Below are 18,069 nucleotides of genomic sequence, written 5' to 3'. Positions count from 1 at the left end.
GTCCTGGCCCATAATGGCAGTCTGTGTTTTTACAAAAGCATAGCACCCACTCTCCACAATCCCATCCCCCGCCCCTCTTGTATTATTATGCTATTATATTATCATTATATTAGTGGTATTAAATGATCCTCAAATGACAATAATATCGTTTATCGCGATAATTTCTGAGGCAATATATCGTCCAACAAAAGTAGTGACAGGTCTACTGTAGAGTAGCACGATAGTCATTTTCACACTACTTTTTTCATTCCATTGTGGAATATTTGAGGGCTCTATTATCTATATAGCGGATATATTTACACACTCACATAAAATGTCAGAGGGTAAATGTGGTGCACTTTACAGTAAATAGGAAGTGATTCAGAAACAGCCCATGTTTCTTCTTCAAGATCAATATAGGTCCAACACAGTTTTGTGTATAAGGGAAGTTTAAGTGAGATAAAATAAACTGGACTTCCAGATGACTACAGAACCCGTTTGTATTATATTGTATATGCTGTTTTGACTCAATTAATTAATGAGAGCTCTAAACAGCACTTGTGTTGATTTAGTGAAGGACGACACAATGATGCACTAGTTAACTGACCTAATGGTATTATGACAAACATCACCATTATTTCATCTCACATGACGGTGTATAGTTATTTCTAGAATTGTATATTTTAGACAAAGTATTCCTTAAACATTTTTAGGGTTAGAGAAACATTTCATTTGTTTTTTGAACTACATTAACCTGTATGAAAGGTGCTATATACATGAAATTTGATGGAGTGATTGACCTTCCTAGTTCATGAGTGACTAAGAGCTTTACAATAAAAGAGAAAAAATAGTCATAATATAAATGAATATAAATGAATATAAATAGAATAGCGATAAATAAAAAGAACTAACGTTAGCCAATATGTATCCACATTACCAAATAGTACATGTAGAGAGAAAGAAGTTAATATAGCAGAGTCAATATAGGCAAAGTGTGAAAAATGCTTTAGTTGTAACTATTAGAGTATATCTTCTATTATTGTATTGTACAACCTTGTGGTTTCCAGATAATATAGCTGAGCTAAAAGGTGTGTTGCAATCTCTGTAAAGATGCTTCTAGACTCATTCTTGAATTTGGACACGGAGTTCACTTGAAATAGATAGTAGTCATCTTGACCTTAACTTGGTGTGCTGTAAGACTGAGCAGCGGTAAGATATATTCCCCAGTTCTACAGTATGTCTAGTGTTTCCTCTCCTCTCTAAGATGGCCCTCGCCTGGTATGTGGTAGCTCGCTGTGAACTGTAGCCCCAGTTTCTGACTCTTAGTAATCCTCCTTTTTTTTTTTTTTCACTTTTGAGGATTGGGTATATTGCAGGCCAAAAGCTGCACAAGAAAGTCACACACTTACTAAAACTCAGTTTTTATTATCTGATTCATTTATCTATTTTGTTGTAGTATTTTATAATACTGACATATCGAGAAGAGTACATGTCAAAGTAACAGCCTCATGTTAAAATCATCATTACATAAGAGGCATAAACCTGATATGACTGTATAGAGGCTTAGAGTATGTGGGAGGCTGTGTGCACATACGTGGTTTTACATCATGTTCTGTTCATTGACTGTCAGTGTGTCTTGAAACTATTTGCTCAGTTTTGGTCAGCATGCGTGGGTTTGTGGTTAATTTTTTGCTTGACTAACCAAAGTTTGTTTCACTTAAACTATTCTCTCTGTTTGTCTTCTTGTGTTTGAACTTAAATATAAAAATAGACAGAAAGATGGCTTCATTTATGCTTTTTATTTGATTATATTACTGTTGCATGAATCCATTCATTTCTCACTAGTCTCGATGTAACTGAGATCGCACCAGTCTTTCACCACGACACTCGTATGATGTCCGGGTCCCTCTCGCCGGCTGCTTATCAGTGACTGAGGTCGCTCAGGGAGGACTTTGGTCCTTTCTCATGTGGGCCATCAGATGGAATGATTGGATGAAATGACAGCATGAATCTGTCTTTCAGATGTGAAGTAGTCATGTGCATGTAAACACACCACAAGCTTTGCATTCTTGTTTTTGTTTTTTTTTTGGGAGTGATGCATCATGAGAGAGCGGGTAGAGAGGTTCACTGTCCTGTTAATGACACTTCCACAAAAGCAAACCATCGCCTTTAATTACACAAGTGTGTGTGTTGAACTGGAACGCTATTCTATTCAATAAGGAACTTGATCAACTTCCTTCTATCTTGTGAGAGTCATGCTTTTGGAGATGGGTGTTTCACGACTGCCACCATCTACCTGGTGACATGCAACCCCCCCCATACTTTCATTCTCTCTCTTACTGCGTATCAAAGAGAAAACCCACAGGGGTGGGGTGCGGGTGGGAAGAGAGAGGGAGGGGAGGAGGGGGTGAAGGACATGTCAGCACATAGCTCAGCTCCACGTGGCCACCAGTCTCCTCCCCCCTCCTGAGCCGGAAGGGCTAATCATGAAGCCTTCCTCTGCTGCTATGCCCCCTCCTCCTCCTTCTCTTCCTCCTCCTCCTCCTGCACTGGTTTCCTTTTGCTCTCAAAAAAACCCAAAAAACTAAGAGAGAGAGTAACTTGAGTGCAGTAGGATGCAGAGAGTAGTAGCAGAGAGAGAGAGAGAGACAGAGAGAGAGAGAGAGAGAGAGAGAGAGACAGAGTGAGAGAATGAGGACAAGGGGGAGTTACTTCTACTAGCTGCAGCTCATTTGATAAGTTTTTCTCCCCTGGACAACCCTCTAACTCCCCCCACCTCCTCCTCTCCCGGCCCCTTTAACTGTGTGTTAGTTTCTGTGGGCGGGGGGTGGGTGGGTAGCTGTGGTGGTGGTGGGGGGAGGCCGCATTCCAATACCATAGCTTTACAAGGCCAGTCACTTTATCCTTTTTTCTCTCTCTCTCTCTCTCTCTCTCTCTCTCTCTCTCTCTCTCTCTCTCTCTCTCTCTCTCTCTCTCTCTCTCTCTCTTTCTCCCCTCCTCCCTGTTCTGTTGAGCGTATGAGAGAGAGAGAGAGAGAGAGAGAGAGAGAGAGAGAGGCAGTGAGTCAAGTTGCTATAGCTAGCTTACTGACAGTCAGGCCCAGCCCTGCTCTGTCTGTCCCGTCCTGCCGGCGTGCAGCTCTCTCTCTCTCAGCCTTGGATGTGTGTCAGTTTAAATCAAGTGTAAAAAAAAAAGAAAGAAAGAATCCGCTGGCTACGTCCGCCCTCCGCGCTGCCGCTTCTCGCGGGGGTTTAAAGTCCACCCCTGAGCCCGCTTGGAACAACTACTCCGACCCCAGGATGAGAGAGGCCCACTAGGGTGTTTGTATAATGCCTCCAGGAGAGTAGCTGCCGACAGCTTGAAGCAGGTAAAGGTCAGTAACAGCCTGGCTCTTTTTAAAGTCAAAAGCAGGCAGAGAAGCAACAATGTTCTCATACGAACTCTGCCTTAACTTTTTTAAAAACTCTTATCCATGTCTAGTGACTGCGTGCGTCACTTTATTTTAGTAGCATTCTGGTTCGTACCAGTTTCATGACAGCTCTGACTTCCTACTGTAGAGTTTATAGAGTGTGTGAGAGAGAGGGGAGGAAAAAAAAGTGCTGAATAGAAAACACGTGTTTGCAATGTATGGTGCGCACCTTGTGAATGAGTGATCACATTTTCACTCCCTCACTGGGTTTTTTTTTTCTTCCTCCCTTCTTTTACAGCAGCAGAGCAATGTGTTATGCATGTACACAGGGGGTGGGGGGGGTGGGGGGTGGGCTAGAGGGGGTTATCTGTTCTCGTCAGGTCAGATCTAGCTTTGCCTGCATGAGCGTCAGGCATTTTCACAACAGCCCTCAAACCCCCAGCAGTTGGAATTCGTTTGACACTTTGGTTTTAAAAGTCGATTCAAGCTCAGTCAAACCAATTTTCTTTTCTTTTTTTTTAACTTTTTTTTTTTTTTTTAACCAGTGACCTAGAGACTGAAGCACGTTGGGTCGCGCAGCAGCAGGAATTTGCACGGCGCAGTCAGTGTTTGGATTTGGTGTGCCTCTCTGTTCAGAATGCGAGAAATGTAGCTTTCATTGAATGAGAGGCGGTGAGCGAGAGAGGGGAGGATGCAGAAAAAAGGGGCTGACGACTGTACTGTAGGCGTTGCATCATGGGAAAGCCACTTTTCCTCTTAAATGCAGCCCATACCTCTTTCTTCCTTTTATAGCGGGGAAGTCTTTCTGTCACATGCACATTCTCTCTTTCCTTTTTCTTTCCTCATTTACTCTAACACAGTTCTATCCTCTGATCTCCTCCCTCTCCTTCTCCTCCACAGATCCGAATAAGAGATCCAAACCAGGGAGGTAAAGACATCACAGAGGAGATTATGTCAGGGGGCCGAAGCGGCTCTACCCCAACCCCACCACAGGTGAGCTATCGTGCTACGATCCCACGGCCAGCACAGCTAAGACAGCACACGTACTAACACACACACTCAAAGTTTAGACAGCAGTTTCAAAGTTTAGTCACATTTGCAATTGCAAAAGATACAGAACTGCGATTAGATAAGTGCAACCAGAGTGAATATCTGTGGTTTAGCAACACTCATACAATTCAATTGAGACGCCCAGAGATGGAGGTAATTAGTGTTAGCCTGTTTCACAAACATGTAATTTGTTTCTAAAAGTCTACTTATTTCATTCCAACACATTTAAAATAAGAATTTGCACGCCTGAGCTATCCTTGTTACTGCTTTATAGTGTTCTCATGTGTTACACTACAACCTGTTGGAATCAAACTCATACCATTTGCTTTAAGAAATTCTGACATGTGGTTGAGTTTGCCAGCTATAGACCAACGTAGAAAAAAACTCCCATGCTGTCCTCACCACTAAGGTCACAGCTCATTTTTCTTTTTGGTGTGTGTGTGTGTTTTCTGTGTGTCTTGTAACAGACAGCCATATCTGGATCAGAAAGTACTGCAGTGGCCCAGGCCAACGGTGAGAGCGTCCCAGCTGCATCTACACCAGCGCTGGTTAGACCAGGTGAGCGCCGCATCATGACCATGCTGACTAAGCTACTGTGCTGATAAGACTGAAATGTGTGGAAAACAAAACTCAAGGCAACCAGGCAAAGAATTGACTTTAATAAAGACTTTCCTATTTGCTTGCAAGACACCAGTACAGAAAGAAATAATGAGTTTTAATTTTCTGTAAGATAAGAGGAGGAGTGGGGATGATCTCATATTTTATTAATAAGCTAACTTGCTGCAGTAATTAAAAAAAAAGATGTTTATGAGCTTAGTTTAGTTGTAATAATTAGACGTTCGTGTGATTATAAAGGTGTTATGAATCACAGCTTGCACGTACAGATACTGTGGCCAAGTGTATCACATGAGCTGATGGAAGATAATACAGCAGTGACAACACCAAGAAGCTGTGCTCAAGTTTTCTGTGGTTTTAAATTTCAGTGTCTCCAAACTTACACCAAGCTTATCATTTACAACATTGAATCACTTACAATGTGAAAAGCTGATTCAATTCCAGATTTCTTTCTGAGTAAGTGGATGTCTTGAATTAGGTATGTGGCCGAGGAATGTAGGACAGGGCTGGGTCACACTAGAGAACTGATAGTCAGTTAATATGTAACTTTAGGGGTCTGACACAGAAATAATCTATGTCTCTTAAATCAGTGTGTTTGAAGCTAAAGCTCTTTTTAGGTGTTTTTGCGACTGTGATACCAGCTCTATGAATCTTAATAACACGTCTTTTCTTACTTTTGACCCTCCAGATGACAGAGGGAAACCTTCGCCTCCTCCACCGTCAAAGACACCTGAACTCGCTAAGGGTGACCCCATCCCCACAGAGGCTTCCTCCTCTGACACGAACACTAATCCTCCTACACCCACTCTAATATCAGAAGCAGAGGAAACCCCCGTCAACACTAGTTCCACCTTAACACCCAGTGCTGCAGATGCAGACGTAATGGATTGTCCCCCACCTCCCAGGGAACCCACTCCACCTAACCAATCAGCGCCTGAGGTTCCCGCCTACCCTGCACCCCTCCCCGACCCTGTCCCCACCGCTGCCACACAGGACAAAACAGACAAGAAAGACACAGAGGAGGTAAAAGAGGAGGAGAGTAAAGCAGAGGAGGCAGCCGCCTCTTTGGATACGCCCCTCGCTACTTCCTCCACCTCTAACGGCGTGGCAGAGGCGGACACAGAAAAGCCGTCGGTGACGTTGCCACCCTGCCACTCGGAGGCCCCTCTAGAGTCTCCCATTGCACAGCCCGAGGAGCTCCGCCTCCCCAACGGCCTGCCGCTCCCGGCCCCTCAAGACCCAGAGGTCCCCACCGTCAACACGGCGGAGTGCGACGACAGCCCCATCGCAGAGCCCGACATCACACAGACCTCCACCACAGCCATCACTCAAGCAGCGCCTACGTCGGACATCCAAGACACAGCCGCACCTGTCGAGCAGTCGGCCCCCGTTGCTCCAGAGGTTCCCACAGAACCCGTTGTACAGGCGGCGCCTCCCCAGCCCGAAGTCCAAGAGATGGTTCCTCCAGTCGAGCAGGACGTCAAAGAAGAAACCCCAGCGGCCCCCCAACCCGACGCCAAGGAAGAGACGCTATCTCCAGCGGAGACGGTTTCCGCAGCTGAGAGCACCCCAGAACCAGTGCCCACTCCCCCACCTCTTGCAGCAGAGGAGAGGGAGGACACCCCTCCTCCACAGACGGTCACCCCCGTCCTCGTAGAAACTACTATGCAAGGTCAGTCTCTCTGCACACATTTACATGTCTGATTTCTGTTTCCTCCCAGAAACTCTGCATCCTATCTTATGGTTTTGAATTAAAATCTCCTTAATTCAAGTCATATTTTTTACATTTATCTGTGGCTGATTTGTGTTTGTCTTCTTTCCTGCAGCTGCTGTGTCAGTGCCAAAGAAAAAGAGAAAGATGAAGGATCTGAACAAAAAGGAGGCAGTTGGAGACCTTCTGGATGCCTTTAAAGAGGTGAGTGTGTGTGTGTGTGTGTGTGTGTGTGTGTGTGTGTGTGTGTGTGTGTGTGTGTGTGTGTGTGTGTGTGTGTGTGTGTGTGTGTGTGTGTGTGTGTGTGTGTGTGTGTGTGTGTGTGTGTACATTAATGTATGTGTTTTTTTCCATGCTATCTTTCCTGTTATAATGAGTCTATTGTTGCTACAGACAGAAACTCCTTAACTCAGCTTGAAATGAACCATCCAGATAAGAGGCACCTGCGTCACTGATTTGTTTTCCAATATCATTTCCCCAGGAGCAGGTAGTGGCCCCACCAGAGCCAGAACCAGCCCCAGCACCAGAGACCCAGCCCCCTGCCGCTTCCCCTCCCGCCCCTCAACAAGAGGAGGCGGACCTGACTTGGGAGGACAAGGAGGACAAGCTGGATGCCGAAAACATCAAGCCGGATCCTTCCTCGCCAACAGCCACCGACAAGAAGTACCAATACAAAGAGGGTGGGTCTCTGAACCTTGATACCTTTCAGTGCCTGCTCAGTTTGAACAATGACCTTATCTGACTCACATTCATGAGCTGGCTGAATGTCAACGTGACATGGTTGGCTCGAGTCAATGAAAATAAGGGTGGGGAATTTTACGTCCCTGTGAGTGTGTTTACTCAAAAACGATACTAATGTTAATAGACGTCATGTTCAAACAGTACACGACAGCACCATGTGACGTGTGACACTTAAAAAAAAGAAAAGAAAAGAAAAACCAGCTGAAACAGAAGGTAATGGAACATCCTGCCTTCAAAGTATAAGAAAAATTTCAGCAGCTCTTTTTGAACTTATTCATTTGTCCATTCTTTCATTCATGCCACCTTGTGGACAGTTTGCTGTATCTATAGACAAACTAACACAGGATCATTAGGTGAGGTAGAAAGAGAGGTAAAAGTTAGACAATGAAATACGATCCAGGAAGTAGAGTTTAAATTACAGATACATGCATATAAGCCTATATCAGAAGCCAAAACACTTTGTTTATATTTGTTAGAAAGGATTTTACTCTGAAAAGTTTTCATGGAGACAACTATTTTATGTTTCGCCTCAATGATCAGTCACATATGGTGTTCATTTTACAAAGTAGTCCACCAGGAATGTGCGCTCGCATGTATGTGATAGGCCAACACAGCGTGATGTCAGGCCGCTGCGGTTTTTTGTTAAGTCCTTTGCGATCCCCATCTCCACACTACCCCTAAAATCAAATAAATGATAAGACTGCTGTGTTTTCACATATTGCAACATTTGATCTGATCCCAGCCTCACTCTCCTCCGAGAAGCAGTACAGCTCAACTCAGAAAGCGATGTGAGATGTATTCATTAACAGAACATTTTTCTGTCACTCTGTCAGAACAATGGATGCCAATCAACCCAGAGGAGAAGAAGAAATACGACAGGGAGTTTCTTCTGGGCTTCCAGTTCAGCTCAGCCAGCATGAACAAGCCCGAGGGTCTACCAGCTATCAGCGACGTTGTCCTGGACAAGGTGCAGCCACTCACACTTTTTTTTCACACATTTCTTTTCTTGTTTGTCTTGTGTTAGAAGTCATGCCCTTTTAAAATGTGACAAAAAGCCCTCCTGTGAGTCAGCCATTTATTTCTGCTAGGTCATTCATTTCATTACCATAGAAAAAGTGATGGGATAATCAAGAAACATTGATAGACACGATGGAAGCATCACATTTTAAAAAGTTCGATCTTGTTTACTTACTTTTTGCGATCATCCATCTTTCTGTTCAGGCTAATAAGACCCCTCTACGCCAACTTGACCCAAGCCGTCTTCCGGGGATGAACTGCGGCCCTGATTTCACCCCCTCCTTCGCCAACCTTGGCAGGCCAGGCATGGGAGGAGGAGGAGGCGGAGGAGGAGGAGGCAGAGGACCAGTAAGTGTTTCTCCACACTTCCTCACAACTCAGGCGTTAAACAACACTTGATGAAATACTCTTTCTCCTCTAACTTTCCCTCCTCTCTTTCCCTCTCCCCCCAGCCTCCAGGTATGGGCATGGGCATGGGCGGCCCACGTCGCTCCCAGCAGATGCAGAGGAAAGAGCCGAGGAAGATCATCAGCAGCATGTCCCTCGGCGATGACGTGCAGCTGAACAAGGCGGAGAAAGCGTGGAAGCCCTCGGCGAAGAAAGTCACCCGCAAAGCCGCCGTGGAGGAGACCACCGAGACCAGCGACGATCCCGAGCAGATGAAGACCCTGGACCTGTTCAAACGGGTCCGCAGCATCCTCAACAAACTGACCCCCCAAAAGTTTCAACAGCTAATGAAACAGGTGACGGAACTGACTATTGACACTGAGGAGAGGTTGAAAGGAGTCATAGACCTCACCTTTGAAAAGGCCATCTCCGAGCCAGACTTTTCAGTGGCCTACGCCAACATGTGCCGCTGCCTTATGGGGGTAAGTGACACCACACACAATCTAGAAATATATGTAGAATACAGTAAATGTGAATGTGTAGATTTTCTTTGATACAGTGTGTTAAACCCAAAGTGACTTTTTTGTTTTTTGAATTGTCATACAAATTTCATACAAATAAGAACAAATCAAATAAGAGCTACGAAACAGAAATCAGAGGAGAAATGGGATAAATAAATAAATAAGTACATAGATGAGTAGATAAATGAATGGAAAATAAGCTGCCAGTTATACAGGATGCTTTAGAGTGCTTTACATTGAGTCTCAAAAAAAGGCTGTGAGAGAGTATGTGGATGAATTATTGCATTCCCATTCGGGCCTCGTTCAGGTAGAGCGAGAAATGAGTCCCTGATACCTGAAATTGTCTTAATTTAGTTAGTTCTCAAAAACCTGAGTCTTGAGCAAAAGTTTACATTTGACATAGTTTGTGTTTTTAATAATATATATAAATAATGTGAATTAAGAATTTTGTTCACCCCTATCTACAGCCAGTGATCATTTGCTCGGTTATTATCTGTGTCAGGCTGTGTTTAAACATCTTGACTTCTGCATCAGGAATAATAGAGCCACATTAAGGTGACAGTAAATGCTCACTAATTGAATTCATCATCAGATACTTTTCTTATCCCTTCTGAGGCTGATTGATTATTAATATGAGAGTATTGCTTCTTATCACTGCTGAGGTCCTTCACCACAAGGTAATACCACACTGGCTGTTTGATAAGGAAATTGACTGATTACATCACTACGTGTAGACCAATCACAGATATGTCGCCAGCATTATTGACTGAAGAAAATGACAGTGACAGGCTGCTGAAAGAACACAACTGTCATGTAAAATGTTCTAAGGCAAGCCTGTATTTGGTCTTTGATGGAGGTATTGAGGAGAAGCAGGAATCATATGATAACAAATACTCCTGCCAGGCTCTAGTGATGACCTTAAATTAGTGCCACGTGTCTGGGCCACTGATGGGATTGCGGAATTGAGGAGCCGCGTACACACTACATAATCCCTCACTATGACCCCCCCCCCCCCCCCTCCTCCACTCACCCCCGACTCTTTGCTCATACACATTTTCTCTGTTCTCTTTCAGCTTAAAGTCCAAACCACAGATAAGCCGGGAGCCACTGTGAATTTCCGCAAGCTGCTACTAAACCGATGCCAGAAGGAGTTCGAGAAGGACAAGGATAACGACGAGATCTTCGAAAAGAAGCAGAAAGAGATGGAGGCCGCCACAGGGGTACGAGTACTGCCTCATATTATAATGTGTTTTTAAAGGAAAGCAGTTTAGAAGTTTGAAGGTGCCTGTATATTTTCTGGGAGGTAGTTCCTAATCATATATTTACATTATATTTTGTGGTAAATAGCCAACCTGCCTTCTTCTCCACTTCTCTCCTTTCTTCCGTCTCATGTGTGACGTCATTTCCTCAACAGGAGGAGGAGAAGCAGCGGCTCCATGATGAGCTAGAAGACTCCAAAGACAAGGCCAGGAGGCGCTCGCTGGGTAACATCAAGTTCATCGGCGAACTCTTCAAGCTCAAGATGCTCACGGAGGTCATCATGCACGACTGCATTGTAAAGCTGCTCAAAAACCACGACGAGGAGTCCCTGGAGTGCCTGTGTAGACTGTTATCCACCATCGGCAAGGACCTGGACTTCGAGAAGGCCAAGGTACAACAGCAGTGTGACAGATGCGCACATAAATCTGATAAATGTGTTGTCTGAATGTGTTAGCTTGCCAGTGTACATACTTTCACTAAACTTTTTTTTTTTTTGGTCTTCAGCCTCGTATGGACCAGTACTTCAATCAGATGGAGAAGATAATAAAGGAGAGGAAGACCTCCTCCAGGATCCGCTTCATGCTGCAGGACGTGCTGGACCTTCGACGGGTAAATCGTCACAAACTCTCCCTCTGTACACTTTGCTGCTTTGCATACATAGCACGGAGAATTTCAACTCTCTCTAACAACTCAGGGAAAGCAGCAGCAGCAGCAGCAGTCACGAGCAGAGCCAATCGGACCACATGAAGCGCTTGACAGTGATCCAAAGCTGGTTGCCGGGAGCAACTGGACAGCCATCACTGCCAAGCCTTTTTGTCAAAATGTCTCCAAAACATACCAAGTGCTCCAGGATTTTAATAACTTCATTTTTACTGCATGGTGGGCATAACCCTAACCCTTAGCTCGTTATTTTTACATCACGCAGCGCTCATTTGTGCTTTTTTGTGTGTTTTAGCACTTTAGAGTACATGTTTGTGTGCGTTTTAGACTACGTCCACACTAAGCTGCCTAAATTCGAGCACACATCTTTTCTTCTCTGTGTCGGCTTTCTGGACTCGCCACAGCTGACATTTTGCTCTTGTTTTGCCCCCCCCCCTTCCACTCCTCCTCCCCCCTGAGGGCAGAAAACTTCTGTAATCCGACCGTAAAACATGAGTATAGAGGCGAGTTGTTTCCACATGCCGCACGCCTTATTGTTGGACGTAGTCTGTGACTGTTTGTGGTGCTACTCGCCGCCCCAGAGACGCCCACACTGGTCCTACAGCCCTGGCCTGTGCGAGTCTTTTAAAGGGGGCTAAAAAGAAAATGTGTTCCTCAGCTCTTTAATGCAGGATAGCTCTCAAACACAGAGCTGCTCTGTGCCATAAGCTGAGACAAGAATTCCCATCTCTCCCTGTAGCATGTTTTTGGCTGACTTTCACTAGTTCATTCTAGTATAAGAATTTGTCTGTGTCTCCTGGTGATTTTTCTATATTTGTTTTTTTTTTAATATTCCACCATCTTCTTTCAGACCAGTTCATTCTGGTGGTGTCGAGGCTCATTCTCTGAAGGAATGCTGCAGTCCTGTAGTTAAGCTCCCAGTCCCGCCCACACAACGTTAAAAAACCTGCTGTCTTCAGGCTTTTTTACAAGCCAACATCAGCTGCTCCAAGTCAGCAAATTGGCTCAATGCAACAGCAAAGCACATGTCCTGTGCTATTTCCTGTCAAGGCAAAAAGATGTGAAGAGTTAAATAGTCAATAGGAAGTTGATCTCTTGATTTGCTTTCAGTTGTAGTTTTCTCACATGCTCACTCTAGGCTTTGTTTCATTAGGAAAAACAAGAAAATACCTTCGAGCACTTCACTCGTCAGTTGGTGTGAGTTGTCTCCAGAACCTGCTTGTTAGGTTCAAAAAGTTAACGCCTATCTCTCAGGCTGTGAGGTTATTTGCTCCACATATTCTGCTCTACTTCTATATTTCAAAGAAAATAGCTGTATTTCAAAATCATGAACTCCCTATGTAGGAAGATTACGCCAAAATTTGTACAAATAGTGAATTATTTAGTCATACTGTGCACCTACTACCCTGTACTAACCGCTTCTCCCCTCCACCCACCCCATCCCAGAATAACTGGGTGCCCAGGAGAGGAGACCAGGGCCCCAAAACCATCGACCAGATCCACAAAGACGCCGAGCTGGAGGAGCACAGGGAGCACATGAAGGTGCAGCAAGCTCTCATCTCCAAGAAGGAGTCGGGTGGCGGTCAAGGAGGCAGGATGGGCGGTGGAGGAGGAGGTCCTGGCGGTCGTGGGGGGCCTCACAACCAGGGCCGCGGCGCCCCTCCCCAAGACGAGGGCTGGAACACGGTGCCCATCTCCAAAAACCGACCGATCGACACATCACGCCTTAGCAAGATCACAAAGGTAGGACAGTGAAGCTCACACACACACACACACAACACACTCACCTTTTCATCACTTAAGCTGAAATAGAACACAAGGCACTCCCATTTAATGTTTCCTGTTTGTTATTTTAGCCGGTTGTTCAGTTTTAACCATAAGTCTCCTTTTCAGACTCCTGTTCTCGACTTTAACAATCAGCTGCTCGCTCCTGGAGGTAAAGGTACATGGGGGAGCTGGGGGAAGGGTAGCAGTGGCGGCAGCACCACCAAACCTGCAGATTCTGGTAGGTTTCTCAGATGATTTCTGCATATTTGTGTCTAATACATATCTAGTTGAGCACCTCAGAGCTGAAACTGAACACGTGTAATGTGTATATTTTCATTGGCAGGTCCAGAGTCAGGCGGCCGTCCAGCCACCAGCACTCTGAACAGGTTCTCAGCCTTGCAGCAGCCTTCATCTTCTGGCTCTTCACTGGACTCAGACAGAAGAGTTCCTCAGAGGTGAGGAGAGGATATCACTTCTAATACTGCACTGTTTTTATATATAGGTGTCCTTAGATAAAAACGCTCTCTCTTCTGTCCCTCTACAGAAACAGCTCGAGTCGAGACCGCAGCGACCGCTTCGACCGCTCCGACCGTGGCTTCGACCGACGGGACGACCGCGACCGAAACCGGCTGCAGGTCACCAAGCGCAGCTTCAGCCGGGAGAACGAGGAGAGGAGTCGGGAGAGAGAGCAGCGCGGGTCGGCCGATCCAGTGCGCAGAGTCGCAAGCATGACGGACGACAGGGACCGAGGCAGCAGAGAGCGAGCCAGGAGCAAAGAGTCAAACAGTAGGCCTACTACTATACTCTTGCTTGTTTGAAATGGAGCTAACCCAAATCCAGTTTTCTAGCAATTGGTATTTTATCTATTTCTCATTTTGCGTGTGTGTGTGTGTGTGTGTGAACAGTGAAGAGGGAGAAAGCCGCTACCCCTCCACCTCCTCAGACACCAACCAAGCCTGCCTTGACCGAGGAGGAGCTGGATAAGAAGTCTACAGCCATCATCGAGGAGTATCTCCATATCAACGACATGAAGGTTCAAATTCAAAACCGACTTTTTTTTACTGTGCGATCATTAATTAAGTCCAATTAAATCCAAATGAAACATTAACAAGCAATTACCTCAGGATGCACAGGTTACAAAATCTCTTTAATAAATATTTACAGGTTAAAACTAAGCGATATACAGACACACACTAATGTTTCTCTGTAGTGTTTTTTCCCATTTGCTGCTGAAGGAAAAGGAATTAAATAGAACACACAAAGCAAAATGTTAAAGCTCATAAACAGCCCCTTGAAATTGTATGAGAAATCTGTCAGCACACACAGACAGCCACTAACACTCACTTTTTATTATCTGGACGTCTCTCTCTGCCAACAGGAGGCTCTGCAGTGTGTGCAAGAGTTGAACAGCACCCAGCTGCTGTTTGTGTTTGTACGAAACGGTCTGGAGTCGACGCTGGAGCGCAGCACCATCGCCAGAGAGCACATGGGCCTGCTGCTGCACCAGCTCATCAAGAACGGCTCCCTCCCAAAACAACAGTACTATAAAGGGTCAGTACTCAGCCTCAGTGGTCGTCTAGTTCATGGTAACAAAGCAATATGGAGTGTGTAAAATGTTTTTGAATTTAAGAGCACACTGAAGAGCAAATGTAACTGGACCAGACTACACAGAGTTTTTGATTAAGATTAGGATTATAACATGATTATCTTGTAAATGATTGTGTGTTTCATTTTTAGGCAGTTGCTTTAATAGAAAAACATGTAAACTACAGTATTCAGTCAGATTCCATATGTTGGTGACTGTATGGTGCCATGTTTCCTAGTTTCTTCTTTATTCTTTAATTCTTGAATAGATTTTAAAGTTGTGTTTGTGTGTGTCGTCAGGCTTCAAGAAATCCTGGAGGTGGCTGAAGACATGGCAATAGACATCCCCCACATCTGGCTGTACCTGGCAGAACTGATCACTCCCATGCTCCTTGAAGGAGGCATCCCGATGGGAGACCTGTTCAAGTTAGTCTCAGGCCTCAGCATGTTAGAACAAGTAATCTGCAAGTGAGAATAACTCTGTGATTGTTTTTCAATTGTTCATGATGATGTGTAACTGTCTACAGGGAGATTTCAAAACCTTTGATTCCTCTGGGCAAAGCCGGAGTCCTGCTGGTCCAAATCCTTACTTTACTCTGCAAAGGAATGGTAAGTAAACTGTCTGTATTTATATTCCAATTCCAGTAGGTAATATTTGATGCCAATCACTGTCTCTGAATTGAGCCATTTTCATACAGAAATGCACTATTTTGCCCCAGTAGTGTTGTTTGTATGCTCAAAGAAACTAAATAAATGAGTAAATGTAAATCAGTGCATGTGTCAGTGCCAAAATGTGAATGGTGAATGTGTTTGTATCCAATCCAGAGCCATAAAAAGGCCGGCACAATGTGGAGGGAAGCGGGGCTCCAGTGGAAGGACTTCCTCCTTGAGGATGAAGATGTCAATAAGTTTGTGACAGAAAAGGTAAGAGGACACTCAGCAGCTCATTGTGCTGCAGTATTCTCACCATATCAAACAACTGTTCATCATCTATTACATCTATTATATCACAGAGCTAGTTCACAGTTCACATTCAGTAACAGCTAAGTAAGTGTGTTGAAAAAGATGAGCAGGAAGTGTGTTTGTGTCTGTAGAATGTGGAGTTCACACTGGGTGACGAGTCTGAGAAGAGCAAAAAGAATGAGCTGAGCTCTGCAGAGCTGACCAAACAGCTGGACCATCTGATCCAGGACAAGGCCGACAACCAGAGGATCTTTGACTGGATTGAGGTTTGCATTTTATTATGTTACTGCATGATTGTTACCAATTTGGTCCCATTCACATTCTATACTTGCTGAAAATGAGGCCTGTGTCACAAGAACCAGATGACCTCATATTTTAAGGTAGATATTAATTGTACTTTCTGTAAAAGTAAAAAGTATTTTTTTTAATATATATAATAAGTAAATGTAAGACCTAAGTTTGCCACTAAAATATGCTTTCTAAGTCTACATGTGTGTGATGCAATTTGTGTTTTAAAACTGTCAATGTGAGATTCAAGATTGAGCCAGTACATTCATTTGTCTTCTGGGTTTTTTGGTTTGTTCTCTTATTTTTGTTCTGCTGCTGCTTTTAACTAAACTTGTAATGAGGCTGACTCAAACTAAGCATTTTTACAAGTTACAAGCGTTTCTATTAGCGTTTCTTCTTCTAGCCCCGGTTTTCTTACATGTGTCTCTGTGCAGGCGAACCTGGACGAGCAGCAGACCTCCTCCAACATGTTTGTCAGAGCGCTCATGACATGCGTCTGTCAGTCAGCAATCGTCTGTAAGTCCTGCCCTTCATATTCCTCATTAAAGACAGTTGATAGATAGACTCAGGTGAAGATGTGACACAGTGACAGAATGTTGCTGATTCCTATCTGTGTGCTGAAGTTTACCTGACATTCCCTCCTGCAGGTGAGAACCCCTACAAGGTGGATAGTGAGCAGATCAAACAGAGGGCTAAGCTGCTGCAGAAATACCTGAAGGACGAGCAGAAGGAGCTGCAGGCCCTCTATGCCCTGCAGGCCCTTATGGTGCAGATGGAGCAACCAGCCAGTGAGTAGCCAAAACAAAGCTAATGTTATCCTAAATGTCAGGGGGGGGGGGTTTTCTACAAATGTCACACAATGGTACAAAAGGAAGTGCAATAATCAGATCAGATCTATTTTTGTTTAAAACTGGGTTAAAGTTTGTTTAAATTATCTAGAAATATCTTAGAAACCTTTGGTCACATTTATTGTGTCAGTCTGAATATTTCCTGTCTCACTTCCCTCCGTCAGATCTGCTGCGGATGTTCTTTGACACTCTTTACGACGAGGACGTGATCAAAGAGGAGGCCTTCTACAAGTGGGAGTCTAGCAAAGACCTCGCCGAGCAGCAGGGCAAGGGCGTGGCCCTCAAGTCCGTCACCGCCTTCTTCACTTGGCTCCGTGAGGCCGAGGACGAGTCCGACAACAGCTAGGGCCTCCGGGCGATCGACGGGGGCGGGGCGGGGGGACAACTGGAGGCATTTCAGAGAGGATTCTTCGGGTCGGGAGGGCAAATGTTCTGTGGATGATTCAGAAGAGTGTCTGAATCAGCAAAATCCTTCTGCATAAACAGAAAAAAAGCAAGAAAAAAATTCTTCAACTGGGAGAGATTGTATTATGGATCGAGCGTTCGATCATGTTATTATTTTTTTTTGTTTCCTTTTTCGTTGTTTTGGATTTCTTGTTTTTTCCTTTTCGCAAACCGAATGTCTTTTTGAAATAAATGAAATACAGGATTAAATAGAGAGAATAGATATGAGAGTATACTGAGAAGAGTTACAAGCCGTGGGAGATAATGCTGTTTCCTTCAGTATTTTTTTGAGGTTTATCTCCTGTTTTTGAATGGCTTTCCCTTGCCACGGCAACACTATCCAAGACACTTTGCTTAATGACTGATTTAAAAAGAAAAAGAAACTTTAAGAAGCTGTTCACATCTATATTTTTGATGACTTCATCCTTCATCATGTCGACACGGCAAGACTACATTGTCGTGTCACATGTTCGGTGTTTGATCTACATGACACTCTTATGTAGACGGCTAGCTTTTTTTTTTTTCTTCTTCCTCTTTTTCCGGTGTTGGATGATTGGAGTGTGTGTTTTGTAATAAAATAGAAAACTACAAAGAAAAGCGGCGAGAGATATCTAACGGACATTTCAGATATGAGTTTAAGTAACGGTTATGGACTCCCAAGGACTTAAATGAGGACAGTGTCACTGAGGAGAAGGGCAATGAACATTGACCATTTTGCTGCTGGGGGGGTGACAATGCTTCCCTGACACCCCTCACCCCAACTTCCCACCTACCCTCCAATGTGTCTGTTTTACTTGTTTCCTGCGCTTCAAAAAAACAAAAAAA

At 44.4% G+C, this 18,069-nt stretch overlaps 1 protein-coding gene and 1 non-coding gene across 6 annotated transcripts in view; both read left to right on the top strand.

The window, feature by feature from the left end:
- Positions 1-17,627, top strand: part of LOC128360143 (eukaryotic translation initiation factor 4 gamma 1-like) — a 31,411-nt gene extending 13,784 nt beyond the window's left edge. For 3 of the 5 annotated variants that reach the window (XM_053320498.1, XM_053320497.1, XM_053320499.1), the window contains 24 exons: positions 4,289-4,381; positions 4,906-4,996; positions 5,742-6,725; positions 6,880-6,968; positions 7,246-7,444; positions 8,339-8,472; positions 8,727-8,870; positions 8,975-9,391; positions 10,504-10,650; positions 10,845-11,081; positions 11,195-11,299; positions 12,797-13,093; positions 13,244-13,355; positions 13,461-13,572; positions 13,662-13,903; positions 14,023-14,150; positions 14,496-14,668; positions 15,002-15,127; positions 15,229-15,310; positions 15,527-15,625; positions 15,796-15,930; positions 16,387-16,468; positions 16,600-16,740; positions 16,965-17,627. In XM_053320498.1, the coding sequence (XP_053176473.1) occupies positions 4,289-4,381; positions 4,906-4,996; positions 5,742-6,725; positions 6,880-6,968; positions 7,246-7,444; positions 8,339-8,472; positions 8,727-8,870; positions 8,975-9,391; positions 10,504-10,650; positions 10,845-11,081; positions 11,195-11,299; positions 12,797-13,093; positions 13,244-13,355; positions 13,461-13,572; positions 13,662-13,903; positions 14,023-14,150; positions 14,496-14,668; positions 15,002-15,127; positions 15,229-15,310; positions 15,527-15,625; positions 15,796-15,930; positions 16,387-16,468; positions 16,600-16,740; positions 16,965-17,146 (4,551 nt within the window). In that variant the 3' untranslated portion in view covers positions 17,147-17,627. Of the gene's footprint in view, positions 1-3,028; positions 3,353-4,288; positions 4,382-4,905; positions 4,997-5,741; positions 6,726-6,879; positions 6,969-7,245; positions 7,445-8,338; positions 8,473-8,726; positions 8,871-8,974; positions 9,392-10,503; positions 10,651-10,844; positions 11,082-11,194; positions 11,300-12,796; positions 13,094-13,243; positions 13,356-13,460; positions 13,573-13,661; positions 13,904-14,022; positions 14,151-14,495; positions 14,669-15,001; positions 15,128-15,228; positions 15,311-15,526; positions 15,626-15,795; positions 15,931-16,386; positions 16,469-16,599; positions 16,741-16,964 lie in introns of those variants that run through there. The other 2 variants (XM_053320501.1, XM_053320500.1) reach the window with 2 other exon arrangements.
- LOC128361090 (small nucleolar RNA SNORD66) lies at positions 10,335-10,400 on the top strand. Its single transcript, XR_008321572.1, has one exon. It is a non-coding gene; the product is annotated as a small nucleolar RNA SNORD66 (small nucleolar RNA).
- Positions 17,628-18,069: the final 442 nt, after the last annotated feature.

This window comes from Scomber japonicus, chromosome 6 (genome assembly GCF_027409825.1).
Source record: "Scomber japonicus isolate fScoJap1 chromosome 6, fScoJap1.pri, whole genome shotgun sequence".
Taxonomy (NCBI): Eukaryota; Metazoa; Chordata; class Actinopteri; order Scombriformes; family Scombridae; genus Scomber; species Scomber japonicus.
The sequence above is the reverse complement of the archived record's forward strand: the minus strand, read 5'-3'. Positions and strand labels throughout refer to the sequence as shown.